Source organism: Mustela nivalis (assembly GCF_964662115.1).
Source record: "Mustela nivalis genome assembly, chromosome: 17".
Classification (NCBI taxonomy): domain Eukaryota; kingdom Metazoa; phylum Chordata; class Mammalia; order Carnivora; family Mustelidae; genus Mustela; species Mustela nivalis.
Genome location: NC_139036.1, coordinates 49,230,481 through 49,252,048, shown reverse-complemented (window position 1 = coordinate 49,252,048; position 21,568 = coordinate 49,230,481). Strand labels below are relative to the sequence as shown.

The following is a 21,568-nucleotide window of genomic DNA, read 5'->3' as shown; positions in this document are numbered from 1 at the left end:
ATTAAATCATAGGTACAAAAAATATTTAAGCTACACAAATGCCAACATTTCTACGAGATCATACTATCACTAAAAATCAGATGATAATCATTGTCAAAAAACAAGGATGTACATAAAAATCTATTTTCCTTAATTCAAAAGTCAAGAGAAACAGCAATGGTACAGTATGACAAACCAAAAAACCAACTCTTTAAAAATAAAAACTAAACTCCATATACTCTCAAAGAATCACTGTAATAGGTAATAAAAGGATGTCCACTATTTGGAGATAGGGCAATTGTATTTCAAAATTTTATTTTAAATAAGAAATTGATTCAGACTATGCCTTGATCAATATTATGTTCATTCATATTCTTTAAAAAGCCACTAATTATTTCTAACTGATTTTTAATTTTAAGTAACTGGGATAATAAGAAACCGAAAATAATTGAGCTTTCCTTTTAAAAACATTTTTGTGTCACCTATTTAGTATGCAAAGCAAATTACACAGACAGTCATTCTACTCTGGACTACAAGTACTCGGTCTTTCCGGGAAAAGTGGCGTAAGAAACAGTGTTTGTTTTTCTCATCTTACCTAGACAGTGCCATGATTTCCACCCTGTTTTTATGAAATTATTAAAATTCGTGTCTCCAGCAGGTAGCACAATTTCAAAACAATTCCCAAACAATGTTAAATTTATTTTTAAGTGACTGTAAATATACCACAGGAGAGGGGAGGGTTCAAGGAACAGAAAGAAGAACCCTGAAAAACATCCAAGTGTGCCAACATCAAAAAGTCCACAAATTACTGATCTCAGTCATAAACTCAGACATCAGAAATGAACTGTGGCCAGCAACTACTAAGGACATATTTTGCCAAAGCTACTGCTCTTTCCCTACTTCATCTGAACTGAGACAAGCTTTTCTGCCTCCAACCCTCTGACTTTTAAGAAACAGTTTATTGGGCCTTTTCAAACACCCACCTAACTTCCAGTCCTTAAAGGTTCAGGTCTTCAGAGTCCCTGTTCAAAGACTTTTTTTCTTAAAGATTTATTTATTTTAGAGAGAGAAAAGGGGACAGAAAGAAAGGGAAAGGGAGAAGAGGGAGAGACAGAGAGCAGGGGAAGGGGGGGAGAGAGAGAGAGAGAATCTCAAGCAGACTCCCCGCTGGGCACAGAGCTTGATGCAGGGCTCGATCCCACCACCCCGAGAGATCATGATCTGAGCCGAAATCAAAAGTTGGATGCTTAAATGACTGAGCCACCCAAGTACTCCTTAAAAGCCCCTTTGCAACTAGAGGAGGGAGAGGAGGTTCCCCATGGGTAACGTTACGACTGGGCCTCGCTGCAACCACACCTCCAGCACGCGGCAGCAACTGCCAACGTCTGAACCACGCATGTGTGCTACTGGGGGCAGCTGGGCCAGTCCATCCCTAGAAAGTACTTTTTTTCAACCTAGATGAGGCTAACGTGAAAAACACTCTGCCAAGAATACAAGTGGACAGGCTAAGTAAGGATCAATACTCAGAAAACCATGTATGGGGAGCTTAACACTGACTTACTTACCAACTCCTCCAGTAATAAATCCCAAAGCAAATCTGACAGAATTATAAACCTGTAGGACCTGTTACGCTGAGATGTGGTAGGCAGAAGCTATAAACATACTTTAAGAGAAATTCAGAAGAAAAAGTTAAAGATAATTAGAATATACCTAATTTTTTGAAGATAACATAAGGGAAGAGTTGCTACTTCCACAAACAGAATTCAAGCTTGGAATGCCTAAGCAGACACAAGACATGCTTCCCAACTTCCCTGGTCCTGCTGACTGAGAACAGCAATGCCCTCCTCATTCGGCCACATAGTTACTATTCTAACAAAGCATCCAAAGGGTTGATTTAGTTTTCTCTTGAAGAATATAATATAGCAGACTTGAAAACTATCCTTAACAGAACCTGGAGAGTAGACAAGAAAAAGTCAGGAGAAAAAAAAAAAAATCCAGTGTCCTATGCGCCTAGCACAAGGGTGGATGTAGAAGCAGCGTGCGATAAATAAATGCACGTAAATACAGAATATATTCAGAACAGCTCTACTTATTAGGAATTAAAGAGAATGAGATGAAATGATTCTCAACTCTGAAATCAGAAGTAAACACTCTTCCTTAGGAAACATTTTGGTCATGTCTTTACAAGTCTGAACTGCCCAAAGTAACAAAAAAATTACAAATCTGAAAGTAATCCCAAACCATCCTTTCAGCTATCCATTTCAGTAACATTCCTTTCCCAAAAATTGCTACAGAGAAACAAGATTAGCATCTCTTAGCTTACCCATATTGTCTGTCCCTATCTTCCATCTCTTAAACCAAATAAAATTTAAAACAGCAAAATAACAGCATAGGAGTACTTCATTACTTTTTACATGCTTCTACTCAATATTTATCTTCTATTGACAAGTACAGTTTTTTTTAAAATCTATTTTTCTATGACTTTTCATACTATCAGCATCTATATCGATCCTGACAGAGATACATCTATATATAACCTGCCCTTAATTTACCACCAACTTTGGCATTTGGAGACAATTTTTAAGTCATACTAAATTTTAATGTAAATGTTAACATACACTGCTAGACTCAAAGGAGAGAAATGTGTACTACGGAGTTTTCCATTTTAAACATAAGAATTAATTTTCAACATGTAATTTCCAGATATTCAAAGCAGAATTCCAAATCAATTTTGCCAAGCAAAAACTTCCCATTACTCAAAGTCATAGGATAAAGTGTATAATGCAGTTCGCTTCCTAGGCAAGGGGACAACTCACTAACTTCCTTCTTTTGTAAATGGTCTCCCGTCATGTATTTCTGAGAGGCACGTCTTTAATTCACAGTAATTTTTTAGTGCATACAGTTTCTCTTGCTGAACACAAGCCTAACCTGAACCTTTCCCCAACAAGGAAAAAGCACTGGAAAAAACTGGAAAAAGCACTGGAAAAAAGCAAAGTTAAAGTCATACCTATTACCTGAACAGTTCGCAGAATTGTCATTTACAACTAAAACATGGCCTACAAACAGAAAAGGTTTGCATGCTTTAGATACTATGAAAACAGGGGTGCCTGGCTGTCTCTGCCAGGAGAGCCTATGACTCTTAATCTCAGGACTGTGAGTTCAAGCCCCACAGTGGGTGTGGAACCTACCTAAAATAAAAAATAAGATAAAAGTAAAGAAATAGGTATCATGAAAATTATACTTTAAAAAATGGGACACTTGGGTGGCTCAGTCGGTTAAGCATCCAACTGTTGGGTTTTGGTTCAGGTCCTGATCTCAAGGTTGTGAGATCGAGCCCCCACTGAGCTCCACACTCAGCAGGAGGTCTGCTTGATATTCTCTCTCCCTTTCCCTCTGCCCCTCCCCCCCACTTACACCTGTGCTCTAGATCGCCCTCCCTCTCTAAAATAAATAAATAATTTTAAAAAAAAAGAAAAGAGTAGGGAGAACACCAAAAAACTAAAAATTACCACAACCAGGTCAGCTAATGTCAGTAATGACCAGAAACATCAGCCCTAACGTCGCCTAGCTTGCCTAAACCTAAATTTAAGGTTTTCTGTCTATAATGTTCAAAATCTTCTATCGGAAAATACATTTTGTACATTCTATATAATTGTCTTCTTGTAATAATTGTTTTTCCTGGCCTTGAAGTACAAATTTCACTATGTGAAACTATTTTGTTTCCAAATTAGTTCAAGAAAATGTTTAATTTTTTCAATTATTTTCTATGATGTAACTACTTAGAAGCAAAACCTTGTTTGAAGAAATAAGCAAAGATAACAAACTGCAAAGTGGCCACTAAACGGATATAAGGAACTATCACAAAAAGGGGGTAAGGCATCATATTAGTTCCAAATGGGAGGATAGCCTTGACTGTATTAATTCCTTCTGCCATATCTGTATAAAATATAAAATCATTAGGTTTTCTTTTTTTTTAAATTTTGCTTATTTATTTGAGAAAGAGAGAGCAGAGAGCACAAGCAGAGAAGTGGGAAGAGGGGCTGGGGGAGGGGCAGAATAAACTCCCCGCTGAGCAGGGAGCCTGATGCAGGACTCCATCCCGGGTCCCCGAGATCACGACCCAAGCTGAAGTCAGAAACTTAAACCACTGAGCCACCCAGGTGCCTCAAATTCATCAAATTTTCAAACTGATACATTAGAAACCAAAGAAATGGAACTCCCACACTCAAAACACGGGTCATCTTGGACAACTTCTCTTCCACAAACTTCTCTTGTATTCTCTTGCCAAGATCCACAGGTGCCCTGGTTTGAAGGGCTCAGGTCTTCTCAGTCCCTCCTCTGCATGCACCCTAGCCCCAGGCCTCCCTTTGCTAAAAGAATTCTCCTTCTCTCTTCATTCTACTTACAAGCCAGGAATTATCCTAATCATGGCTCATGATAAAATCAACAGCTACCATTTACTGAATGCCTATTGTGTATCAGATACTGTACAGGGTTTATTTTCCATCGCACGGTGATCCTCTAAGATAGAATGTTCTAGGCCCACTTAATAGAGGTTTCCACATGAAACTCAGGAATGTCAAGTACCCTGCACGGGGTCATAAAAGTAATGAAAAAATCAAGATTCAGATCCAATTCTATTTGACTCTGAAGTCTATTCACTGCTCTTTTTCTCAAACTAGAAAACTACCACATACCTGAGGCAAAAGTAGTCAAAGTACCCTGAATCTCTAGAGCCCATGAGGGTGCCCTGAAATCCTCATCATCACCCCCTTCCCTCATCTGCCTTAATAGTATCATTTTCTCTAAATTTTTTAATGCAACCATGTAACGTATTATTTACTACACAGGCTTTCATCAACAAGATACAGGCTCTTGACAACACAAACTTCTTTCTATAGGAATATGAGTCACGAGTTACAAAACACCAATCTAAAAGCAAACTTTTCTAATACAACGCACATGGAAGCCAAGAACGTCCTGAGAGCTACACTGGAAAGCGGGAAATAAGTGTTAATCTCTCTTCATGATTTTAAAAGGGTGCTTCCTAATAGTTCTCAAGTTCTAGTCTCTAAAAGCAATGCCCTAGCATGGGGTAGGCAAACCACAGCACGCAAGGTAACTCCAGCCTGCTGTCACTTTTAAAAATAAAGTCTTATTGGAGCACAGTCATGCCCATTTGCTTCCATATCAGCTACAGTGGTGCAGAGCGGAGTGGTTGCAACAAACACCATCTGCCTGGAAACATCTAAAAGACTATCTGATTTTTTGCAGAAAAAAATTGCCAAAGAGCTCCTATACTAACAAACATAAATTAAATATTCTTACTTTGTCAACTGTTTGGCTACAGGAATCAACATATTCTGATTCCAAAGGGTACTGAGAAGATGAAAAAACACAATACAACAGAATAAAAACAGGTATAAGGGATCAAAATAAGTAAGAAATAAGGTTTAAGTGAGGCTGAAATAAGTCTGGGTAATATTAGCATACACACTAGAAGGTAATGCCTAATTGTTCAATCTGGACCCAAATGTTGCTTTAACCTTACCAGCAGCTGAAGGAAAGAAGGAGACAAAACTAGTTCCACCTGCTCATTGTGTCCAAAAAATAAAATCCTAGCATTTGCTCATGAACAAAACTTCTAGGTTCTCATAAATGGGACATGGTGGTACATAGCAAAAAACACCCTCCACAATATGGTTATGGTCTACGTAATATGAAGTATCACACAAAGTGTTTGTTAAATAAATATTTAGTATTCTTTAAAAAAAAAAAAAAGCACCTATAATCTAACCAAAAGCCAAAGAAATGCAGGGAAATGTGCCCTTTCCCTTGTCACGTTGGAGCTTGGCATAAAACTTAGCAACAGGCAGTAATGTAACTACGTACAAAGTAATTATCATCTTCTGTAGGTGTTTACATGTTGAAAGCAGGGCCCTCTTCCCAGGAACACAGAGCAGATCCTACTAAAGGCACCACAGCTCCTTTACCAGTGAATATATGAAACTAACCTATGAAATCTTCTACTGAGGGCTTTTCATTCAAAGATACCATACTAAAGTCAGCAAAGTTAACTGGAGACTCAGTCAGACATGCAAACAGACATTGGAGGTGTACTCACGATTACCACTGAAATAACGGTCTACCCGTTATTGGTGCTAAAATCATCTTACTTTAAAAACAAAGCTAGTAGACCAAAACAGACCTGATCATCTACTCATACAAATTGAAGGAAGCTCAAAGCAAGTTTGCCTGATGACTGCAGAGCAAACCAGGGCACAATGTGAACCATTCTAATCCCATTACACAGTAAATGAATCGATTGCTCTGGGATTTTTTTCCTTATTATTCTCTCTCTCTATCCATGGAATATTTAGGGGCCAATACATATCTTTTAATACTGCCATTATAGTGCCTTTTAATACATCGTATCAGGGGAAAAAAGTCTAAATATTACCTTCTGTAGAAGCTGCATCAATCATTACTCTTTGCATGAGTACTGGTTCCAATCCAAAGTCGAAAACTATGGTTTGGCGAAAAGTTCCAAATATTTCTGTGTTAAATGCTATCCCGACTTTATACACGTAATGATCTAATCCATTTTGGGCCATCTTTCCTCCTATCCATTCTTGACAGTTTTCTGGGACTTCTTGTGATACCTGGGTAGTACTATCTCCGGCAGATATTGCAATGATACTAAAATGAGGACGATGAGCATCATAAAGCAATGCTACACGATACAGCATTCTTGCAGGCTACAAGGAAGTTAAAATAATTCATTGAGTACAAGGGGGTGAAAAATCCAGCTGTATTTGGGCTCTTCAATGAAAATATTCCCATAAGGGACTTTTACTTTCCCATGCTTCTAAGAGACTATGTTAAAAGTACAAATTGTGTTTATAAGCCATTTAAGAAAAAAAATGAGAATGGTTAAAAAAAAAATCAGTTGTTAAAATTATATATTTATGATGTCATTTATAACTCAGTAAAGCTGAAATTTTAAAAAATTATATATTTATGCTACATCTCTAGCCTTCCTACTCTTTCTAGGATATGCTCATCTTTCTTTGTGGCAAAAGCTCTATCACACGGTTAGATCACTGACCTCCAACTTTCCATACCTTTGGCCTAAAAAAGTTTTATCTCGGTTCAAGTAGGAAGTCTTCATAAGAGAGCAGTTACCTCTGAAGGCACTGGATTGGGTTCAAGGCCAAAGCTAAATGTTCCCAGATTGTTCATCCCAAGATGTAGAAGCCACAGTGGAAGAAATGCCACCAAAAGGTACGCAGAACTTTTCCACTGCACACATTCACAGAAAAGTTTGACTCTGCTTCATTCTTAAATTTGTAATATTATATTCAAGACAGGAAGCACTGCAGAAAACGTCTCATATTAAGACCACATTATTACAGAATCTGTGACTTCATCAAATATAAAAACAAGATGTGACTGTTTAAATATCTTAGAACTGCCAGATTAAACAATTCAATTTGTAAATAGTCAATTATAAGCCATGAACCCCATCCTATGTTCCAACTTTGGAAGACAATATATCAAAGACCACTTTATCAAATTAGTAAATTAGCAAACATCTAAATATCTATAAAGATTTTTATCTCAAAACCTAAAAATATTATACCTTTAATGAACAAAGTACAGAAATACACTTTAGCACAATACAGAACCTACTTAAGATGTACTTAGATTAAAACATTTTCAGTGCTCTAACACAGAGATTTAAAGGTCACAGAAAGCCTTAAGAAAATCGAAAAAAAAATTTACATTCTCTAATTAGCACAAAATTCATACCTTACAAGTAAGAGCAAAGGTCCATGTCTGGTGAGACTTTTTGGTGTTGACAGTGACCGACAGATCAGGATTATGCTCTACTTTTACTCCTTCTATACATTCACTAAGCTGAAAATAGAGAGCAATTAATGTTATATTTTTAGTCCCCAAAGCACAAACAAAAACTTTTGGCATGGTAAATAACTATCAACAGTACAGATGTTGATGGAACTGTTTACAAAGTAAGATGCTTTTTATACATTAATTTTATAAGAACAAAATACAACAAAGCTTAGACAAGACATAAGAAAATTAATAACAACAAAATGGCAGTAAACACTCCCTGAATGAAGATTAACATAATACCTGCAAATCTCCACAAATAGCTTAGTTCTGCTCTTTATTTTAGCAAAAGGGTCTACTTTTGCTACAAAAACACTTTATCAAGAATCAAGTTCTTCATACAGAGGATAAGGAAATAAATCAAAATAGCACAAAATAAAGTCAAGACTCAAACAAGGTCATCGTTTAAAACAAACAAACAAAATAAATAAAAAATGCAGTTTATTTTCCTCACCACTTTCTCAGGAGATAATGAATTCATCCACTTTTCTATCAAGGTTTCCATGTAACTGCCTGAGAGCTGTTTATTCTCATTTTGCTGTTTCAATTTTATCAAGCGTGAAGCATATCTTTTCTGCCATTCTGCTAGTTCTTCCTGGGAATGTGCTGAAGTACACTGCGCACCATACCTACAGATTCCTTGCTCTAAAAATCTAAGTAGAATAGGAAAGACTGTTTTATCATATACTTTGTTGGACCATTTAAAAGATAAACTTCCAGCATTTGCCCTCCAATTCTTCAATAACAAAAACAAAACTTCATCTCCTGAAAGGCCGTATTTATCACACTGACTTGCACAGAGGAGGAAGAAGAGGTTTCAAGAACATTTATAACAGTTAATCACTACAGCAACTTTCCATACTCAGCGACTTCTTTTTTTGGAATACGAGGATGCTAAAGCAAAGCATAATCAATCATAACCACCCCTCGCCCACAAAACCGGCATCGAAAAGGTAGCTTCCTCCTTCATGATGTAACAACTCTATTTGGACAATTCTTCTTAGAGCAGAATTTTCCTAAAGCAACACTGACATCAAGTGGAACAATGCATCAAACACAGGTGTGCCCTACTTCTCAAAATGGTATCACCTAAAGACAATTCTCTACACACTAGAATTTCATTCTGAAAAAAAAAAAAAAATGTTACTATAGCATTAAATTATCATCTTAAGGCTTCTACTTTTCACCTTCAAATGTAATGCCTTTACTCTTTTCTAATTACTATCACCTATATTTCATTGAAAATACTGGACTATATCCATTTGCTTGAGTTTTAAATAAATTAAGAATAAAAGCTCTATATTAGAATCACAATTAATTTAATAGATTAAATTCTTCAATGGTAAACTCCTAAATGTTCATATTAAAGGACAGAGTTAATGGTTTCTCAGTGTTTATGACTCAGAATATTCAACTGAAAATTCAGTGGTCAAAACAGATAAAAATGCAAAACTTTGTTCATTTTTTTAAGTTTTAAATGTCCTACAAAATTATGGGTTTAGCCAGTTTTTAAACAACTGAAACATCAAAAAATTAAAGATCTTCTGAACAAAAAATGAAAATTAAACTATAAGTAGCAAAATAGAGATGAGAAGTATAATATTTTATGTATTTTTTTCAACTGAAAAAATATGGACAGTAAGAAATATAAAACGAACCACAGCACAATGTAAATTATCAAATGGTTCATCCTATTTGAAAAGATGACTGTACTTAAAGCTTTTCTTAATGATACAAAGTACTGGAACTTAAATTATACTACTTATTAAGTTCTCTTACGCTTTCTAAGACACATTCAAAAAATCACATATTTGTTTCTCTTAAGTACGTCTTAATGAGCCAAATATTTCTTTGTTTTTCTACTGCTTTGTTTTAAGTTATTTCTTTAAATACTAAAGGTTTGATATTCTTACTGGCCTATAAATGTTCTCACATTTCCTCTGCATAGGACTCCGTTCTACCTCTATTACAACATGATGCCGCCAGGATTTTTGAAATTTACTACTCAGTTTCTTTATTTCTACTATAAAATCATATCTGACCTTGACTACTCAATTACCAAAACTATATATGCAATTTCCTTCATTATCAAAAACAACCTATAGTAATGAGAATTTACATCTAAAATCCCTACTACTACTTACAGAAAGAACTGGAGTGTACCTTTCAGAATGTGACTTTAATAATTCTTTCCAGCTTAACAACGATTGACTTTTGAAAGGTTAGCCCTTCAAAAAGAAATTACTCATAAATTATATATAAGGACAACATGAAGATAATAGATTTTTTTAGAAAAGTTATTAAAATAATTTAACATTTCTTCATCTAGTTTATGCTCTACTTCAAGTTATATAATTTCAATTCAATCACTATACGTTAGAGGTACATTTCACATAAATAAGAGACCAGAACTAAATTCAGTCACAATAATTCAACTGGTTTTATAAAAGACTTCTATACAAAGTCTTAACAATCCCAATTTAGATCACTGTTGTTTGTAATTAAAAGAAGGCTCACTGATATGGCCTTGACTTTTATTTAATGATAATGACCATTAATTATGGCTTCTGTTTCACATTGAAAGTAAACCATTTTACTCAATCATTACACTTCTTCCTTCACAGATTATCTTCTTTAACTTGGAATTACTACTCTTCAGAAAGTGAAGGAAAATTATCTATCCTTTGAATAAAGACATGTCATTGGTTTAAAAAAAAAAATCACGTTACCTTTTACACAAAGTATATTCCTCGCTGCTTGTGATTCCCCTAGGTGGTGGGCGGAAATGCCAACCATTACAAGATCCTAGAGAGTAATCAGGATATATAGTCTTATCATTTGAGGCTTGCTAATAATTCTGATATTTTAATGTGTAAGAAATACTATAAACCCTCCACACACATCATCCTAGATGATGTAAAAAGGACATGACATACTTGCCTCTATCAAAAAAGTAATCTACCAATCAAATGAGTTAAATTCAATTAACCACAGGAAACTCAGACATCACTGAAGTAGTTACCCAGCAACTAAATCGGGTCGATGACCCTGACTCTATCCTAGCCACTGGTGGGTATATTTCCAATGCAGTCTCTTCCCTAACAACTAAAGGGGAAATGCTGGCATGCTTGTCATTTCTTAAGTATAAAATGTGTCTCTATCAGAATTATTTCAGGAATGAGGAAATTATCATGACCTGGAAGTAAATTATGTAGAACAAATTCAATACTGCATATTGAGTGAAAAGTTCCACAGTATTACCCATGTTCTTTAGGATTTGTCTGGCACATGTCATTGTATCAAGTAATCAAGCCTTTTTTACAACTGACATAAAGTTCAAAACATTGAATTCTGACATAAGAGCTAAAAAAAAAAAAATAACATTTGTTTACTTCTGAATACAATGAGCTTTGATTCGTTTAGGTAAAAGTTCCAAATAAACCAAAAAAAATAAGGCTTAAGAAAGAAAAGGCTAGTGGGGCGCCTGGGTGGCTCAGTGGTTTGGGCTGCTGCCTTCAGCTCGGGTCATGATCTCAGGGTCCTGGGATCGAGCCCCGCATCGGGCTCCCTGCTCCGCAGGAAGCCTGCTTCCCTCTCTCTCTCTCTCTCTGCCTGCCTCTCTGCCTACTTGTGATCTCTGTCTGTCAAATAAATAAATAAAATCTTAAAAAAAAAAAAAGAAAGAAAGAAAGAAAGAAAAGGCTAGAGCAACAAAGGCTGAGCAGCACCAAGTTTTCAAGGACCTCATGGCCATTCTCTATTTCCTCACAAATCATGTGCTACCACCCCCACCCCCACCCCAAAAAAAGATATTCAGCCAGGATGAGTTTAAAGCCATGTCTCATCCCTTTCCAGCTGTGTAACTGGAAAAACTACTGAACCTTTTTAAACATCAGTTTCATCACTTATCAAAAAGATAGAGAAGCCAACACATGTTTTTGTGAAAGCTGCTACCACGGTACACAGTATCCAACAAGCACTCAATGAACGTTGGTCCCTCTTTTCTTTCCTCTGGCAAGAGAAGAGGAGGTTGTGGATTTTAACTGTGGCAGGAACAACTTAGCTTCCAGATCAGGACTTCCAAAAAGTAGTAATCAGACTAGCCTGGGACAGAACAAGATAAAGACTCCCCACTACATGGAGAATGTAGCAACTTGACATTGCTAACAATGAGGTTTACTTACACTGAGCTACATGGAGGCAGGAAAAGGATACTTCCTACCTCCCTGACTCCATTATGCTATGAGAAGGGGCCAGTGGAAAAAATGCTTTCATCTACACCTACTTCTTGAAATTAAATTTGTACATTCTCTCCAAACCTCCACTTATATGTACTGTAACTCAGTAAATGTCCTCCCAATAACCAATAACAAAGCGACGCCAGCAATTACAGCTAGAAGGAACACCAAGTGTGGTACTTACCCCCTTCCAAGTCTTCCACGTGATATCCAGACAGGACGTTACTAGTGGCTGTCTGAAATTTTCCAAATGAAAATGTTTTTATAATAAGAAATAACCAGTTGATGTTGAATTAAACTTGGATGTTTTCAACATTTTTTTAAGGCTGAGCTTGAATACTTGGAAATTTTAATACACATTAATATTTTAAACAGTATTTTTTGCATCCATCTCTGCTCTATGTTAAAGTATGTTTAAATACAGAAAACCGGTACTTATGTGGCCTTCATTAAGGAAACGGATGGAGATTCCCTATATAAAAACTACCTGGTAGTAAACGGCAAAGTCCACGGAGCAGCGCCTCCATTCATTTATTCATTTCACTCTCCTCTTCCTAACATCTAGAGAATGACCAGCTAGAGAGGTGCCTTTCTCCTGCACTGAGTGCAACACCACCACTGTGGGGCCTGGAGCACATCCTGCTGGTCCCCCTCGCTCTGGGATAAGCCCTTCTCCCATGATGGAGCTGAGGACCCACTCACTCTCCCTGGTTTTCTTGACTCAAGTCCCCTTGGTGCACATAAATCCCCAATCTACTCCTTTGGTTCTAATTTTACTCTAAACTCTACACCTCCCATTTCAACTGAGTGCCAGCCACAGCACTTTTTCTTACTTTTCTTAACAACCGACACTGTTTTATAGGCCGGATCACTGTCAGCCATGCACAGATCCACTGCCAACAGCCTGACTCTCCTTCTACATTCCCACGGCTCACAGAGGACCAGGCACATAATGGGTGCCCAGTAAAGGCATCCAGGATGGGATGGTGGACGGACAGATGATCATCCATGCACTTCAAACAAGTATGCCCAAAATTAAATTCATCATCTTTATCCCAAATCTCATCGTCCTTCTCATGCTCCTTATCTTGTGTTAATACTCCCAAGGAGAGCAAGACTAAAATTCTGAAAGCCATCTTGAACTCTCCCTCTTCTGTCCTACTCCTGAGTATTCTCTTGCCCAACGAGGTCTAGAATGTCCCTCATAATCTGTCTCATACTCTTTACTCCCACTGCCACTATCCTGGCCACGGCTCTCATCTGTCCCTGAACCAAATGACTACCATGCTAACCTGTACCAAGTCACTGCTAGGTCTTTACCTAGCACCCCCATTCTTTAATCTCCTGCCTTCCTGGTCTCCCCACGGATATTAATCTCTCTTCTCCCTGCTTATACTTCCATTGCCACACACTTACTAACCACAAGCAGCCTGCCCCATGGGTACAGTAGCTATGTGCATCTCAACTGGCCCACCAGGTTGTTTTTCACAGATATCTGCTTCCCAAAACCCAGAGATCCTTGAACAGCACAGGAGCTCAGTAAACATGGAACTGAATCAGAGAATACAGCATCCCAACATGAAATTTGGAATGTCTATACTGTAGAGATGATGTCTAAATGCTAATTGGGTATAACTGAAACAATAATATCATTATAATTCATATGTCATTAATTAAACTGGACTTTTCAGGTTGAGCTGGAACTAAATCACCATTAATACTGTTTCTATAGAAAGATGCCTCCTGATTCTCCAACTACTTACTAAAAATGTTTAAAGACAACCCATTCTTTCTGGAAAATGAGGACTGACTATAAGAATACATAAGCTAGGGGCGCCTGGGTGGCTCAGTGGGTTAAAGCCTCTGCCTTCGGCTCAGGTCATGATCTCAGGGTCCTGGGATCAAGCCCCGCATCGGGCTCTCTGCTTGGCGGGGAGCCTGCTTCCCTTTCTCTCTCTCTCTGCCTGCCTCTCTGCCTGCTTGTGATCTCTGTCTGTCAAATAAATAAATAAAAATCTTAAAAAAAAATTCATAAGCTAAATCAAGAGTAATTGTTTACATTACCAGGGTGCTATGCTCACAAAAAAGGTACATACTAAAAAATCTCTTTAAATTCTACAAGCAAGGTGTAAGTCTCATAGGTCCCACACCAGCTTTTTAAAATATGATCTCAGGGGCGCCTGGGTGGCAGTCAGTTAAGCGCTCAACTCTTACACTCAGCTCAGGTCATGATCTCAGGATTGTGAGACTGAGCTCCACATCAGGCTCCCTGCTCAGCATGGAGTCTCCTTCTCAAGTTTTTCTCTCCCTCTCCCTCTACCCCTCTCCTCGCTCTCTCTAATAAATAAATCTTTAAAAAATTACATTTCATCTTCATCAAATTTATAAATATAAAAGCTAAAAGCTCACTTCATGTGTAAATTTAAAGTACCTCCTCTAAAAAATTTATCAAAATAGGGGCATCTGGCTGGCTCAGTCGATGGGAGTATGCAGCTCTCAATCTTGGGGTTGTGAGTTTGAGCCCCACGTTAGGGGCAGAGATTACATAAATAAATAAACTTTAAAAAAAAAGTCCGCTTGACACCGCAGCTCACCGGCTGGTGGGGTTTGGAGAACAGTGCATCTGCCCCACAAGGGCTCGTAAGACTGAGAAGTTTGGCCCGGGCTTAGGATTTAGCCACCATGGCTTTTAAGTTCCAAAGTACTGTGTTTTGGGGTTTTTTTTAAACATCTTTTTATATGTTCAGACCCCAAGACAGAAAGGCAATATCAATTAGTTTATGATGGATCTTTAGTTTGTACTAACACCTTCACGAAAAGCGGCCAAATTTCATATTGCTAGAATGCCTGCAAATTTACCATCAGATCTATTAATTTGATATTTTAAATCTTTATATTCAGGTTTTGTTTCCATTAGTTAGCCTTGAGTTCATGTCTTTATCCTTAACCTCTAGCATTTAAATGCCAGCTCAGCTCAATCTTTAAAACAAATTGTTTCTAAATTTTTTAATACGTCATGTGCAATAATAAGGGTTTCATTGTTTGTTAGCTTTTTCTAGACGGAGTTTTTTTAATAATATGAGTTCACTAGCCAAAAAAATACTACATTGGTTACAGAGATAAGTTAACTATAAACAAACGTTAAGTCACTTCTCCCCAAAAGGACAGTTATAAAATAGGAGTCAAGTGATACTTGAGGCCTTACATGTGAGAGCATTATAAATATTAAAAATTAAAATTTGAATATAAATACGTAATATATATCTCTGTGTGTGATTATCAGATGTAAAGCTGGTAATTCAATAAAGGCAATAAAAAAGAAGCCAGCCAAAAATTTTAATAAAATGAAAAGTCATCTTATTTTACATTCCATGTTGAAAATCTAAATTTATCAGTCCTCCTCTAAGCCTTAGAAATTAAAAAGACTGCATATATACAAGAAAGGAAATGGCTCTGAAGTTAATTAGAGCTTACTGATACTCAATTTATAGTAAGACAAAGAAAATAACATTTGTTTAAAGCCTCTATAATTGCAGCAAAACAAACAGTATCTTCATCCAGCTCATGCAATTTATGATGACTGTCTTTGCTTAATGTTTGTCAGTATGTGACACATATTATCAGAGTTAGAACAGGAAAGCAAGCCACAGGAGGTCACAGTCTACGCCTGGGCCTCTGTTCTTTCTCTGCACCACGTGCAGCGCCCTCCCCCTCACTCACTATGGGAATGGCACCTTCTTACCCCTCAGTTCTTCACTTAGCTAGCTCAGCCTCTGACTACCCAATCCAGTTATAGTTTCCATCACAGAAAGCTTATTTTTGTCCCCTCATACGAACTTTACTCAATGTGAATTATACCTATAGCTGTCCAATTTATTTGTTATCTCTCTCTTCCCCAAGACTTTGACCTCCCAAACTATGGGTGTCTTGGTCAGTGCTGTATTCCCAGCACCGCACATAGGACCTAACACATAGTAGGTGCCAGTTTCCTTAATAAGAAAGCCAATCAGAGGCACCTGGCATCTGGCTCTTGGTTTTGGCATAGGTCATGATCTCAGGGCTGTAAGATCAAGCCCCGAGTCCAACTCTACACTCAGCAGGGAGGCTACTTGAAGATTCTCTCCCTCTGCCCTTCCCCGCATACTCACGCATATACCAACTCCCTCAAATAAATAAATAAATCTTTAAAAGAAAAAGATTCTCGGGGCGCCTGGATGGCTCAATGTTTAGCCTCTGCCTTCGGCTCAGATCATGATCTCAGGGTCCTGGGATCGAGTCCGGCATCGGGCTCTCTGCTCAGCAGGGAGCCTGCTTCCTCCTCTCTCTCTCTCTCTCTCTACCTGCCTCTCTGCCTACTTGTGATCTCTCTCTGTCAAATAAATAAAAATAAAAAAGATGATTAAAAAAAAAAATGCCTCTATGAGGAATAGAAATTTGAAACTGACAAAGCTTTGGGCCTGTTCCATGCCACTGCTGTCCCCTGGCCTTCTATGTGCCCTTCAAGTGCTTCACCAGAGCACATTTCTGTTCACCAGTTACCCTGATACATATTATTTCCATCTCCTAAACTCCATTCCCTAAAAATGGTCCTTCGATCACAGACCTCTTCAGTTGCTTTAAAAAGAAGGCTTGAGGGTTATCTCATTTTTAATGACAGTATTTTCTAACAGCCAGATGTAGTTAAACACTAAAATTTCCCTATCATCTTTCCACTTGTTGGCCAGAGACCACCAAAAAGAATTAGGAGCAGAAGACCTGGCGTGCAGGGGATCCATGAGAAGAAGCAGAGTTCCTGGGATGGAGCCGCAATGGAAAAGGCGGCCAGGAAATCCCACGACCCCACCGTAACAGCCTTGCTTTCTTGGCTGATGCCGAAAGACTTTCCAGTTTTAATACAGAACACTTACTATAGCCAGACTGAGTTCAACTCTTTCCAAAGAGATCCACTAAAATAGTCTTACCTCTGTTTCTGTGAGAAGTGTTTTTAGTCTTGTCAAATCTTTTGTGACCATCCCATTCTGAAAAAGGTGGATGAAAAACGAAAAACCCGGTTAGTGTATTAGTTCTAAGGGGCATCACTCAACTCCTCCACTGTTCCTAACTAAGGTTTATCTGTAAAAAGACAATGCTGTCCTCATCTCCCATCCCACTATCATTAATGGGGATAATAAAGCTAATCTATCTGTAAGGAAAGTTTAAAAAGCTAACAGGACAAAATATACAGTGTGGCCTAAAACACTTATTCACCCTGTATAAGAGTTTAAAATCAATTCAATAAAATATTCACAAAAGGTGTCACTGAAGAGCAAGATTGGATATGCAAAAGCAAAAAATAAATTTTAAGAAATTTTAAGAACACTATACAATCAGCAGATTGTATAGTGTAAGAACAACTATAAGAAGCCCTTACAATTGTAAAAACCCTATACAATCATATTGTATGATTAAAATGCTCACTCCGCAGGAGCATTTTAAAACCCAAAACTAGGGGCACCAGGGTGGCTCAGTAGGTTAAGCCATTGCCTTCAGCTCAGGTCATGATCTGAGTCCTGGGATCAAGCCCCGAATCGGGCTCTCTGCTCACTAAGGAGCCCGCTTCCCCCTCTCTTTCTCTGTCTGCCTCTCCATCTACTTGTGATGTCGCTGTCAAATAAAAAATTAAAATCTTTAAAAATTTAAAATAAATAAATAAATAAATAAATAAATAAATAAATAAATACCAAAACTATAGGTGCGCCTGGGTAGTGCAGTCAGTTAAGTGTCTGCCTTCAGCTCAGGTCACGATCCCAGGGTCCTGAGATCGAGCCCCACGTTAGGATCCCTGCTCAGCGTGGAGTCTGCTTCTCTTTCTGCTCCTCCCCACTCCCCTCACCCTGCTTTCTCCCATTCTCTCCCTCTCTCTCTTTCTCAAATAAATAATAATAAATAAACAAATAAATAAAGCCCAAAATAAGGAGTACACCTGACTGGCTCACACAACTCTTGATCTCAGGATTGTTGAGTTCAAGTGCCACACTGGGTCTAGAGCTTGCTTATAAAATCAATTAAACAGAGCAATCAGAGATACCTGGGTGGCTCAGTCCGTTAAGCGGCTACCTTCAGCTCAGATCGTTACCCTAGGGTCCTGGGATCAAGCCCTGCATTGGACTCACTACCCATTGAAGAGCCTGCTCTCCCTCATCCGCTACCTGCCTCTCTGCCTATCTCTCTGTCAAATAAATAAATAAAATCTTTTTTAAATAAATAAATAGGGTGGCCATCCCAGGACTCCTCTCACTCTTGAGAGCTTTTTCTGTATCTTCACTTAATAAACTTCTATTGCTTTACTCACCAAAAAAAATCATTAATTAAAACCCCAAAATATTCCCAGCTTCTAATAAAATGACATCTTTAAAGAAAATCATTTAGTTATCCTATACTTTCAAAGCTTTAAAAAGTACGTGTTATTCTTATATATATATTATCACATAGCATAAGAACCCAATGATTCAACATCAGTTTGTTGAAGAGAAATGAGATTTCTAATAGGAGGAAGCAAGAGAAAAAATGCAAACTTAATTACTTCTCCCCCACAATATGCTTAAGGAGTCACATGAATGAATCCATTTTCACACATTCAGAATTAGAGCTCGTCAACGTACCAGGGACTCTCCTGTCAGTGACTTGGCAAGAATGCTGGATACCAGTTGAAGCTTTCCTTTCAGCTGCATACAGCAGAGCACTGCCTGAAAGGCCCCATCTCCCTTGGCTAGGCCTTCTCCCAGCACTGTTAGGAAAGAATAGACAGCATCAACCATGTAACGTTCAATGCACATTTTTGTCTTGATTATAACATTAGCACACTATCACAAAGATGAATTCTTATGCGTTAAAAGAATGAACTTCAAGTACTGGTAGAAAGCTATGACGGTTCAGTTCTGTCCCAAAATATGCGCGAAGACAAGAAGAAACATGGGTCAATCCACATATCTAACCCACCATGGCCTATAGCCAGGTAGCATCACATCAAAGTCACAGGAACAAGAGTTCATCTTAAACCTCTCTCTCTATGGGGCGCCTGGGTGGCTCAGTGGGCTAAGCCTCTTGCCTTCGGCTTGGGTCATAATCCCAGAGTCCTGGGACCGAGACCGCATCAGGGTCTCTGCTCAGCAGGGAGCCTGCTTCCCCCACCCCATCTCTGCCTGCCTCTCTGACTACTTGTGATCTCTGTCTGTCAAATAAATAAATAAAATCTTCTTTTTTTTACCACTCCCCACCGCACCCCCCAAAATAAAATCTTTTAAAAAAATCTCTCTCTCCAGTGAAAAAATACCATTTAGCCTGTAATTCCTGGGTAAGTGAGGGCTATGAAAACGCTGATATTTTCTGAATAAAGTTTCCACATTTTTAACAGTGACACAAGAGATACAGTGCCATTAAAATGCGTAAGAATAGAAACTGCAAATCTCCACATGTGGTATTCCTAAGCAGCTAAGAATTAGATTTTATCAAAACCAGCAAGATTAACTAAGAACCTAATTGTCACATGGCCACAGAAAATGCTGACCTAATTGTCTGCATGTGTTTGCAGATTTAATACAATCACAGGAGCACACATTTCTAACAATACAGAATATCCTCATTTTTATGCCATGTTATTTGAGATGATTTCTCACAGCAACTTCTAATGGCTCAACTAGTAAAACAATCTATCTTCCTCTTCACTGCTAAGTCCAAGATTCTATTTTTAGTTTGAACACACTTTAGCTTCCTTTGCACGAAAGTAACTTGCTAAAAGAAAATATTTTGGAAATTCCTTTTTCTTTTTTAAGATTTTATTTATTTATTTGACAGACAGTGATCACAAGGAGGCAGAGAGGCAGGCAGAGAGAGAGGAGGAAGCAGGCTCCACACCGAGCAGAGATCCAGGATGCTGCGATCATGACCTGAGCCAAAGGCAGAGGCTTTAACCCACTGAGCCACCCAGGCACCCCCCATTTTTTTCTAATTATTTCCAAGGAAATGTTTAAATATCAGTATAATATACTGCATATTTAAAGTCCACTGGGTCAGTTCATAATGTATTTATTTTGGTTGTACTGAACACATCCTTTCATTATGTTGTTCAATTTTTCCATTACACAAATAACATTACAAGAACACTAATAAAATTCTACCTAAAAATTCCCTATAAGTTCATCACTCAACTAAACAGACTGTCTTCACTTATTCATTTTCACTTCCAATTTTCATCAATATTTGTGTAATATTTATATGACTGTAACTGATATAAATGTAACAGTTTGTATTCTGCTTTATTTTCCCTCAGCACATTCAGTATCTTCCATGGTTCTCAGAGTGTTTACGTTTCTCATCTTATTGCCCATATGGTGTTCCATCAAGTATGTACATCAATTTACTTAACTACTCCCTGGCTCCAGAACAATCCCAATTTTTAACTATTGAAACTAACAATGCAATAAACATCTTTATGTATATATCCCCATTGAAGCAGATTACTGAATTGAAAGTTGCGGTCTCTCTGTATTTAAGACAGTTTTATTCAATTACTTTTAGTTTGGGCCAACCTGTTGTCTCACTCCATCCACATAATGGATCTACTCAATGTCCCCAGATAATTCCAGTAAGTGATGAACTCCAGCACAGTATGATTAAGAATGTCTTGAACATCTTATAAAATTCCCTGGTAAGCCCACATCTCCCTCGGCTCTTACTATTCCTAAAACTATTCAAATATGACCTTTGGCAAATTACTTTATCTCTCTGGCCCTCAGTGCGGTCATCTATAAAACAGAAACACACATAAATCTGTTGCAAGGATCGAATAATAAAATGCTTTGAAGAAGAAACAACAGTCCTACTAAGGGCTGGACTACTTACTTCGGCTAAAACTGCTTCCTCCCCTATAAAATGGAAGGGACAGAAGCTACCTAGGAAGGTTGTGGTAAAGATTAATTGTGTTAATTACATATGTAAGTATCTAGCACAGTCTTGTCACAGAAGACTACTTACCTTCCCCTTCTAAAAATCATACAGCAGTATTGAGAACTGCTAAGGAAATACTCTAATTCCTTTTCAGTAATTGCACTATTAAGAAACGAGCTGTCAAGCATTAAAGAATGTTTCACAGAAACAAACAAAAAAAAATCTAAGAATATTTCAAAATCAGGAAATTGTGTCAGGTTTAAAGAGTATTAAATCACACCATAGTTACAAACACCTTTCGCAGATCTTTGGTTTTGTACAAGTTATTTGCCAAATTTCATTCTGCAAAAGTTCCTGCATTATACTGATGTCTGAAGGCCTCAATATTTGTCAAAATTATGTTTCTTCTTTTTCTCTCTTTCCCTTTTTTAGACAAAAATCAGTACTGACTTACATTTTGCCAACTGTTGCCCTAAAATGCAATTCCGTTTGTCTTACAGGATCCCACATGA

At 37.7% G+C, this 21,568-nt stretch overlaps 1 protein-coding gene across 11 annotated transcripts in view; it reads right to left on the bottom strand.

The window, feature by feature from the left end:
• Positions 1–21,568, bottom strand: part of HELZ (helicase with zinc finger) — a 182,485-nt gene that overhangs the window by 100,201 nt on the left and 60,716 nt on the right. For all 11 annotated transcript variants that reach the window (XM_082706632.1, XM_082706629.1, XM_082706634.1 and 8 more), the window contains 7 exons: positions 18,773–18,897; positions 17,093–17,149; positions 12,316–12,367; positions 10,623–10,698; positions 8,348–8,546; positions 7,792–7,899; positions 6,440–6,737 (listed from right to left, as the gene is read on the bottom strand). In XM_082706632.1, coding sequence (XP_082562758.1) covers positions 6,440–6,737; positions 7,792–7,899; positions 8,348–8,546; positions 10,623–10,698; positions 12,316–12,367; positions 17,093–17,149; positions 18,773–18,897 — 915 coding nt within the window. The remainder of the gene's footprint in view (positions 1–6,439; positions 6,738–7,791; positions 7,900–8,347; positions 8,547–10,622; positions 10,699–12,315; positions 12,368–17,092; positions 17,150–18,772; positions 18,898–21,568) is intronic.